Genomic DNA, 9,845 nt, shown 5'->3' with positions numbered 1-9,845 from the left:
TGCACTTCAAAACCTCCAATGAGCCCAATCTCTTGGACTTAAGAGTTTGGTAGGGAGGGCTACAAGTAGGAGAAAGCTCAGGGTCACTAGAGCAAGGAAAAATATGGTTGCAGTACAAATCACCAATTTGGACCAGAAAGCAAAAGAGGTTGATCCACTCAAATTTTCCAAAGAACATCATTGGGTTTTTGCTTGAAGATGAGTTGTATGCATCCACTGTCATCTCCAAATACTTGGAAGAATTTTTGAAGAAATATTTAAATGGGTTGCAGTGCAAAAGTGCCTACTGGACCAGATTGGAAAAATTGGTGTAGAGCTCAAAATCTCCAATGGCCAGAAGGTATCTTTGCATAAAAGTGATGTGGAAACATCACATGACATCCCCAAATTTTGGTGGAATTTTTAAAAGCATTTGTCAAGTGGTTGTAGTGCAAATAGGCCCCAAATGCAAAAGGAATCATTTTAAAGAGATAAAGCTTTTTGAATAAATAAATCTTGCAACATTTGAATCCACTGATAAATAATGGTTTTATAAAAGAGAGTAAACAAATCCAACAATACCTTTGAAGGTTTCTCCCACTAGAGGCAAAAATCCAAAATCACAAAAGGTAAAACTTGACAATTTGGAAAAGTTTTATTTCCTGGCAACATTTTAATAAATAAAATGAGGCCAAAATTTTGGGGTGTCACAGTCTCCCGAACCCGTAGGGTCTACACACTTAAGGTCCGGTGACGCTAGGGTTGTAGAGATATATGTATGCGGAAACCCGAAAGTTGTTCGGAGTCCCGGATGAGATCCCGGACGTCACGAGAGGTTCCGAAATGATCCGGAGGTGAAGAATTATATATAGGAAGTCAAGTTTCGGCCACCGGGAGAGTTTCGGGGGTTACCGGTATTGTACCGGGACCACCGGAAGGGTCCCGGGGGTCCACCGGGTGGGGCCACCTGTCCCGGAGGGCCCCGTGGGCTGAAAGTGGAAGGGAACCAGCCCCTAGTGGGCTGGGGCGCCCCCCTTGGGCCTCCCCCCATGCGCCTAGGGTTGGAAACCCTAGGGGGGGAGTTTCCCCCTTGCCTTGGGGGGCAAGGCACCCTTCCCCCCACTTGGCCGCCGCCCCCCCTTGAGATCCCATCTCTTGGGGCTGGCGCACCCTCCCAGGGGCCTATATAAAGGGGGGAGGGAGGGCAGCATACTACAGCCTTTGGCGCCTCCCTCCTCCCCTGCAACACCTCTCTCTCTCTCTCGCAGAAGCTCGGCGAAGCCCTGCCGGAGACCCGCTACATCCACCACCACGCCGTCGTGCTGTTGGATCTCCATCAACCTCTCCTCCCCCCTTGCTGGATCAAGAAGGAGGAGACGTCGCTGCACCGTACGTGTGTTGAACGCGGAGGTGCCGTACGTTCGACACTCGGTCATCGGTGATTTGGATCACGGCAAGTACGACTCCGTCATCCACGTTCATTGGAATGCTTCCGCTCGCGATCTACAAGGGTATGTAGATGCACTCCTTTCCCCTCGTTGCTAGTAGACTCCATAGATGCATCTTGGTGAGCGTAGGAAAATTTTAAAATTATGCTACGATTCCCAACACGTGGGTGGAGCCCTCCGTGGACTCGCGCAACCGTTACCCTTCGTGGGTTGAAGTCTCCATCAACGTGGATGTACGATAGCACCACCTATCGGAACCACGACAAAAACATCCGTGTCTCCAATTGCGTTTGAATCCTCCAAACCCTTCCCTTTACATTCTTGCAAGTTGCATGCTTTAAATTCCGTTGCTCATATACTCTTTGCATGCTTGCTTGAATTGTGTGAAGATTGCTTGACTTGTGCAAAGATAGCTAAAATCTGCCAAAATATAAAATTGGGAAAAGGTTAAGTTTTTAATTGGTCAAGTAGTCTAATCACCCCCCCTCTAGACATACTTCATGGTCTTACACTCCTCAAGTTTAAAGGAAATCCCTTTGATCGGGTGTCAATTCACTGACGAATGAACAACCCCCTCCCACCTTGGTCAGATTGGATCAAGCCTTCTGTACAGTTGAATGAGAGCTGAAATTCCAAGGTGCCAAATTGCTTCCGCAATCGTTCGCAATGTTTGATCTTTGTCTGCTATTGTTGGTGGTTTGAGGGTGCAGTTCAAGGTTGCAAACGAGTTAATTCTTCGACTGGTCAGTGATTTAAAAAACGTTAAAATTGTATATAGAAAAATGTTGACAATGTATTAAAAAAAATTTAAGCATTTGAAAATGTTAAATGTGTATAAAAATCATTCTCATGTAAAAAAATATACAATGTGTGTGAAAACAATTAATCATGCATTTAGTAAATGTCAATCAAGCATTTAAAAAAAGTTAAACAAGTATTTAAAAAATGTTAGTCAAGCATTTTAAAAATGTTAAATGTGTATAGAAAAATCATAATTACATATTACAAAAATAGTAGCTTTGTATTTAAAAAAATTTAATCAAGCATTTTAAAAATGTTAGAATGTGTTTTGAGAAAATGTTGACCATGTTTTAAGAAAATGTTAATCTTAACTTTAAAATTCATCAATCAAGCATTTGAAAAATGTTAAAAATCTGTAAACAAAAAATGTTGACCATGTATTAGAAATATATTAAACTTGTATCTAAAAAATAACAAACATGTATTAAAAGAATGTTCTTGACGTATACATTATTAAAACCAAAAGAAAAAAGAAAAATAAAACAACCAATGAAAACTGAAAATACAAAAGAAATCAAAGAAAGAAGAGAAAAAAACGAAGAAACAAGTGTAAAAATAATGGAAAACAATGAAACTGGCAAATAAAGAAAAGAAAATCAAAAAACCATTGAAAACCAAGAAAGACATTAAAAATCAAAAGATAGAAAGATAGAAAGAAAAATGGCTGACAGGCATGAAAGAAACAAATGGGAAACAAAAGAAAAACAAAAGAAAAAACAGAAAAAACGAAGTACGACAATGGAACAAAGGAAACCAAAGATTCTTTGAAGAAGAAACCAGAAAACCAAAAAAGAGAGGAAAAAACGCAGATGAAGATATCAGCGAATGATCTACAAACGAACGAAACGAGTACATGCTATTGGGACAGACCATACACGCGCAATGTGCAGGAAAAGATTCAATGAGACGGATGCCGAAATCACTAATTAAATGGTATTCTTTAGAAAGCCACCCCACCTCTCCAGGTTGCGACACGTCAAGTCACTTGTCGCAACCTGAGAATTCTCCTTTTCTTTTGTAGATTCACTTATTCAAAACTTTTTATCCCTTTAATCATGCGTCCAAATTTTAAACTGTTTTCACCGTTGGAATCCTCGTGTCGAGATCTTCGAAACTACATTCCATGTTGATACAAGCTTTTTTTCATGAAATAACCAAAAAAAAAAGCACATTTTTTTTTCATTTTTCCCTTTTCTGGAGGGGCACGCGAAAGCAAATCTGTGCTATCATGAGAAGTAAAATATGTGCCTCTCCTGAAAGCAAAAAACACATTTTTCTCTTTTCCGAGAGGCACATCGCGGTAGAAATATACATGTTTTTTCTTTTCTTCGAGAGCCATTGTCCCTCTCGTTGGGCAAATCTGTGCCTCCGCAATAAGTAAATCTGTGCTTTTCGCGGAAACAAAAAAACACGCTTTTCGTGCATTTTTTCTGAAAATTGTTTTTGTTCATTACCCATGGAAAACCGGGTAAAAACCGAAAAGTCAAAAGAAGAGAAAAAAATCATTTAAAACTTGAAAACACGTATAGAAAAAGAAAACCGAAAGAAGCACCCAGCACACGACGCATAATGGCGGCGCGCTCTCAAGCCCACAAAAAACGACCCTTGCGGAAGTGCTTCTTGATTAGTTGCTCCCGACAAATGCAAGTCTGGCTACCTGCGAGATGTATATCATTCCCGGAATCTTAGCAGGAGAAAAAGAAAATCAGGCCGCCTTTTTTATTCCCGGAATCTTGCGAGGTCGACAACGGCCCATGGCCGGACCGCACACGGCCCGTGACGCCATTTTTACACAAACCACCCCGGATTCTTACGAAACTCTTCCCTCCATTCAAACCGACCTCGCAAGGCGCATCGCAGTCCAGGCTATAAAACCGCGAAAGCCCGAGCCGCCAGGTACCCAGGCGCAAAAGAGCCATCCTCCTCCTCCTCTGCCGCTCCCCACGTCCCACCCCCCAACAGGCTAGGGTTTCTCCAATGGCGATGGCGGCGGCGGCGGGCTCTTCCAGGCGCGTGCGGATGGACGACGACGAGCTTACCTTCGAGACCTCGGCGGGGCTGGAGGTCGTGGGGAGCTTCGACGCCATGGGCATCCGCGAGGACCTGCTCCGCGGCATCTACGGCTACGGCTTCGAGAAGCCCTCCGCCATCCAGCAGCGCGCCGTCGTCCCCATCATCGCCGGCCGCGACGTCATCGCCCAGGCCCAGTCCGGCACCGGCAAAACCTCCATGGTCTCCCTCTCCGTCTGCCAGCTCGTCGACACCAACATCCACGAGTAAGCCATTGCCCATCCCCCCCCCCCCCCCCCCCCCCTCCCTCTGCTACCCTCGCTCTCGCTGGATCGCCTTGGATTGCCATCGGCCGCTGCCACAACTCGTCTCAGTCGCCTAGATTCGTTCGTGCCGTGTGCGGGACCGCCCGTGTTCTGGATTTTGTGGTGGCATGTGTGATTTTGCAGTAGATTTGTGGGTGGAATCTGTTAAAAACATCTGCATACTAATAAACTGTTATTATACTGTATTATATTAGAGTTTCTTTATAACTGTTATTATATCATAGTTTCTTTATTTTTAGTTCTGTTAAACTGTAATATTCAAATCTCCCGGTACTGTTCTTACACTTTACTTTACACCTGGATAGTGTTGTTATTACAACTTAGAATTCTTGTTAAAATGTATTTTTTCTAAGATCAAAGCTCACTGTAATGTTCTTGTTAGAATGTATTTTTCTAAGATCAAAGCTCACGGTAATGTTCTTACACCCTGGTTTAGACTTGGTTATCACAGTAATGTGGAGTAGTTTATTTTGTATTTTTAGTTATGCTAAATTTTAATTTTCAAAGACTACCTGCACTGTTATTACACTGGTCTGTTATTGCAACTAGCTTTATTTTATTTTTAGTTCTGTTAAAATATAATTTTCTAAGCTGCAGTTCTTACACTGTGGTTCCACTTGGATTTTATTGTTATTGCAACCTAGTTTTATTGTATTTTTAGTTCTTTCTAACTGTAATTTTCAAACATCCAATTACTTTGTTCTTTAAATGCTAAAATGATGTTGTACCTGCAGTTTGGGTAACTGCTATTTTAGTTGATTTTACTGTAGTTTCAAAAAAATTGAGTGCTCCATTTGTAATTTCTCTTTGTTGTTTTTTTGTCCTTCCTCACTGTAAGACCTGCTGCAGTTAGATTGTGTATCTGTTCTTCCTAGGTTAAAAACGCAAATGCTCCTGTATTGGGTCAATTTCAGGTTGCATCAATCAATTGTCTTCTAAGTTCTAACTACATCATCTCCCCCCTTGCAACTTCATTTTTTTTGTCACTGTAGAACTGCTGAAAATTCCTACATTTTCATCATTTGTTTGTAGTAATTTGATGTAAAAGTGCACAAGAGCTTGCTACTGTTAAACAACATAGTGTCCTGTGTATATGCCTTCCAACATATGTTTGTAGGAATTTCTTATTCTTTAGAACTGTAATTGCTTGTTTATTACTCTGTAACTTTAACATTTCCTACCATCAGTGATTCTTTCAACATGAAAGAAGATGCAGAGGAATGATTTGTTTTTCAGGGAGTTGAAGGGAGGCTAACTCCAGGTGGATGTTTTCTTTCAGGTAACTCTCCTAACTTGTGGTTGTTTTGTCTGATGCAATAGCTTAAATTTGTTTGTCTCCTCCGCGATCAATTCGCTTGATTTGCTTTCCTGATGTCGCTTTTCTTAAGGATGCGCATATCTCTTGGCATAGGTCTGGGCTTTCCTTGTTATATGGGTGAACATTGTGGTTCCCCATCTGTGCTAGCGCCACCACATATTTGTTTTCTTATGCATTTACCAGTGTGTTACTGTGCGATTCACCATTGTTTACCTCTGTAGGGCACTAGCTTTGGTAATGTATATATAAAACACCTGCTAAGGAAGTGAAAGCTCAACTTAATATTGGGTACAATTTTGATGATGCAGGGTGCAAGCATTGATACTGTCACCAACTAGGGAACTGGCCACACAAACAGAGAGGGTGATGCAAGCTGTTGGGAACCACATGAGTGTCTCTGTGCATGCCTGTGTCGGTGGCAAAAGTATCGGTGAGGATATTAGGAAGCTTGAGGCTGGAGTGCATGTTGTTTCAGGAACCCCAGGGAGAGTATGTGATATGATCAAGAGAAGGACGTTGCGCACAAGAGCCATCAAGCTCCTAGTCCTGGTTAGTTTGCCATTGCCATACTGCATTTGTTTGTTTTTTGTTTGCTCTAAGTTTTTCAAGTGTTAATATTCTTTCATATTAGGATGAAGCTGATGAGATGTTGACCAGAGGTTTTAAGGATCAGATTTATGATGTCTACAGATACCCCCCCCCCCCCCCCCCCCCCCAGAACTTCAGGTTGGTCATTGAAGTTAAACCTTTCTCAAACTTCTCTTTTGTCTAGTTTATCAGTCTGTTCTGTCATCGTGCTGATGTGTTTTTACTACCTAATTCAAGTTGTCACCTGCTTGTATTTGTCTCTTTCACCTTTGGACTTGACTTTTTCCTTGTGCAATACCCATGTCTTGCATCTGTACTATAATCATCTTGCCAGTAGCTAGCCATGAATGTTTTTTTTTAACTATAGGGACAGATTTGTGTGCTCCTCGATTTATTGTTCCTTTCTGCCGTTGTTCATTTTTTTCAGCTTGTTATTGGTTGAGCATTTGTAACATTCTCTGCAGGTTGTCTTGATCTCTGCAACTCTGCCCCATGACATCTTGGAGATAACTAGCAAGTTCATGACTGATCCAGTCAGGGTCCTTGTGAAGCGTGATGAGTTGACCCTAGAGGTAAATGTCACCACTTGTTTTGCTTTAGTGTATTTTGTCTTATTTAGCACTTACATTTTTCATGTCATGTTTGTAGGGCATCAAACAATTCTTTGTTGCTGTTGAGAAGGAGGAATGGAAGTTTGATACGCTGTGCGATCTTTATGATACACTGACCATCACCCAAGCTGTCATTTTCTGCAATACTAAGAGAAAGGTAATGCGTAGCTCAGTTGATTGCTGTTGGTTACACTATGTTTTGTAGCGATGTGCTTCTTTGACTCCAAAAAGTGTATAAAATCTTGTCCAGATTTGTTAACCATGTCCAGTTGACATAATTGACGGTTCACAGCTTGCTAAACGATAGTTGTTCCCTTTTGGCCAGGTGGATTGGCTTACTGAAAGGATGCGCACCAACAACTTTACCGTATCAGCTATGCATGGTGACATGCCTCAAAAGGAAAGGGATGCGATTATGAGTGAGTTCAGGAGTGGCACGACCGGTGTTCTGATCACAACAGATGTTTGGGCTCGAGGGCTGGATGTTCAGCAGGCAAGTCTTGTTGCCCAGTTTTAGCTTTTTCATTTGTTGTTACCCTTAAGCACGCTGTTGAATGATTCTTATTTTGGTTACTGACTGAATGAATTTGCCTTTGTTCAGGTCTCTCTTGTCATTAATTATGATCTCCCAAATAATCGTGAGCTTTACATCCATCGCATCGGTCGCTCTGGGCGGTTTGGGCGCAAGGTAAAGTTACACACCCCTGTGCAGAACTTGAGTCAGCCCTCTTCTCCTATGTACCGTCGCTTAAAGCAATAAAACTAACAAGTAGTAATCTGGCGATATGTAATGAAGGTTATTTTTGTTTAAACTATGGAAAGTGAACATGTAGCGTGTGACTCTTCTGAAACAAATAAATGTTTGCTCTCTGCATCCCAAATGCTGCCGACTCAGTTTATGTGCTGGAGCAAAATGATTTTGATTGCACAATTAGTACTCTTGTTGCTTGACATATGTTTTTGAAAATGATGTGCAGGGTGTGGCGATCAACTTTGTGCGCAAGGATGACATCCGTATCCTGAGGGACATTGAGCAGTACTACAGCACGCAGATTGACGAGATGCCGATGAACGTGGCCGATCTGATCTGAGCACTGGACCGGAGCGGTGATGTTTGGCCATGACGTATTGCTGCCGCTGCTACTTGGTTCCGTTTGTTGCTTATGGGCGGGTAGTGAACATGGAGTGTTTTATATTCTTTCTTCGAGAACCAGACGACATGGCAGACACTCTGCTTATTTGAATCTCGTATTTTAATTAGGATTTGGCTTTTACTACACTATAATGTTTTGGCGCTGATGATATAATGCCACGATCCTGTTACTTTCTTAAACCCGTTTGATTGGGTTCCACCTGCATGTTGTGCTTTTTTTTTTGTTGAACATGCATTTTGCAAAGTTCTAATCTACTCCTATAAAAGCATGGAAGGACAGATCCAACTCATAATCTAGAAAGTCTAATCACAAAATCTAAAGGTCCAAGACCTTTCAATGTTGAGCGCGTAGCACCACGGTAAATTACAGACGCTGCCACCGCAGAGAAGATTGCCTAAGCTCCCCGGTTGGAGCGCCTACTCCTACCTACCACAACGCCGCCTGGGAGCCAGCGGCGGTAGAATCGGGGAGCTCCTATAGGCCGCTCGCTGCGGCAAAGTGCTGGCGCTTTGCACAGGAGAGGCTAGCGTGGGCCGGCCCATTTACAGTGGCATGCGGCGGTGCGTTCCCGAGATGAAAAAATAAAAACATTTTTCGAATTCTCGTACAAATTTTGTAAAACAGGAACATTTTGATGATGTGAACAAATTTGAAAAAGGGGAACATTTCTTGAATTTGTGAACAGAAAATAAAAATGTTTACTTTTTAAAACTTCCAGAACATTTTTTGAATTTGTGAACAAAAATGAAAAACATGAACTATTATTGAATTTGTGAACAAATTAGGAAAGCAGGAACATTTTCTTCAATTCCCAAACAATTTTTTAATCTTGAGAACAAATTTTGAAGCAGAGAACAAACTTGAAAAATCCTGAATAAATTTGGAAGTGTGAACAATTTTTTTGAAGTACGAACTTTTCTTGAATTTTAAGAACATATTTTGAAACGAATAACAATTTTGAAAAATCCCGAACAAATTTGGAAGCGCGAACATTTTTTTAATATGTGAACAAAAAATTGAAATCCGGTACATTTTCTGAATTTTGAAAGTTTTGTACTTTCTTGTGTAACAAGAACAGATTTTGAATTTTGAGAACATTTTTTGGAAACACGAACAAAATTTAAATTTTTCAATTTTTTTTAAAAAAGAGAAGAAAAGAAAAAGAAATAAAAATGAAAATCGTAAACATTTTGTAAAACTGCGAACAAGTTCTGAGAAAGAAAAATAAACTTGAAAAAGAAAAAGAAACAAAAAACAAAAAACGAAAAAAATAAAAAAAAACAGAAACGAAAAAAGAGAAATGAGAAAACAATGAAAGCCGGAAAAGAACCAGAAAAAAACGATATAGGAAAAAACCCGGTTCAGGGAACCTTCTAGAAGGTTTCCAAAACCGGTTGGACGCATTATGTATAAGTGGGCCGGCCCAGGTTTGTCGCTCGCTGCGCTGCCCTGTGCCGTAGCCCGACATTTTGCTGCAGCGAGCGGCGAATAGGGATTTCTGTAGAATCGGCTCCGGGGTGGTCGGGCATCCACATGTCGCCCCCAAGCGCCGATATCGGCCCATTCCTGGCCGCGTTTCGGCCCACTTTCGGTGAAAAATGGTCCGGTAT

The 9,845-nt window shown here is 41.5% G+C and overlaps 1 protein-coding gene across 1 annotated transcript; it reads left to right on the top strand.

Moving 5' to 3' along the window:
* The first annotated feature begins 4,132 nt into the window (after nucleotides 1-4,132).
* Nucleotides 4,133-8,414, top strand: LOC123055162 (eukaryotic initiation factor 4A-III homolog B). Its single transcript, XM_044479130.1, has 8 exons — nucleotides 4,133-4,504; nucleotides 6,191-6,431; nucleotides 6,514-6,584; nucleotides 6,925-7,042; nucleotides 7,119-7,238; nucleotides 7,407-7,574; nucleotides 7,683-7,769; nucleotides 8,059-8,414. Exons 1-8 carry the CDS (start codon nucleotides 4,206-4,208, stop codon nucleotides 8,170-8,172), a joined length of 1,218 nt encoding a protein of 405 aa, XP_044335065.1. The 5' UTR covers nucleotides 4,133-4,205; the 3' UTR covers nucleotides 8,173-8,414.
* The last annotated feature ends 1,431 nt before the right edge of the window (nucleotides 8,415-9,845 follow it).

The sequence above is a fragment of the Triticum aestivum genome, chromosome 2D (genome assembly GCF_018294505.1).
Source record: "Triticum aestivum cultivar Chinese Spring chromosome 2D, IWGSC CS RefSeq v2.1, whole genome shotgun sequence".
Lineage (NCBI taxonomy): Eukaryota > Viridiplantae > Streptophyta > Magnoliopsida > Poales > Poaceae > Triticum > Triticum aestivum.
The sequence above is the reverse complement of the archived record's forward strand: the minus strand, read 5'-3'. Positions and strand labels throughout refer to the sequence as shown.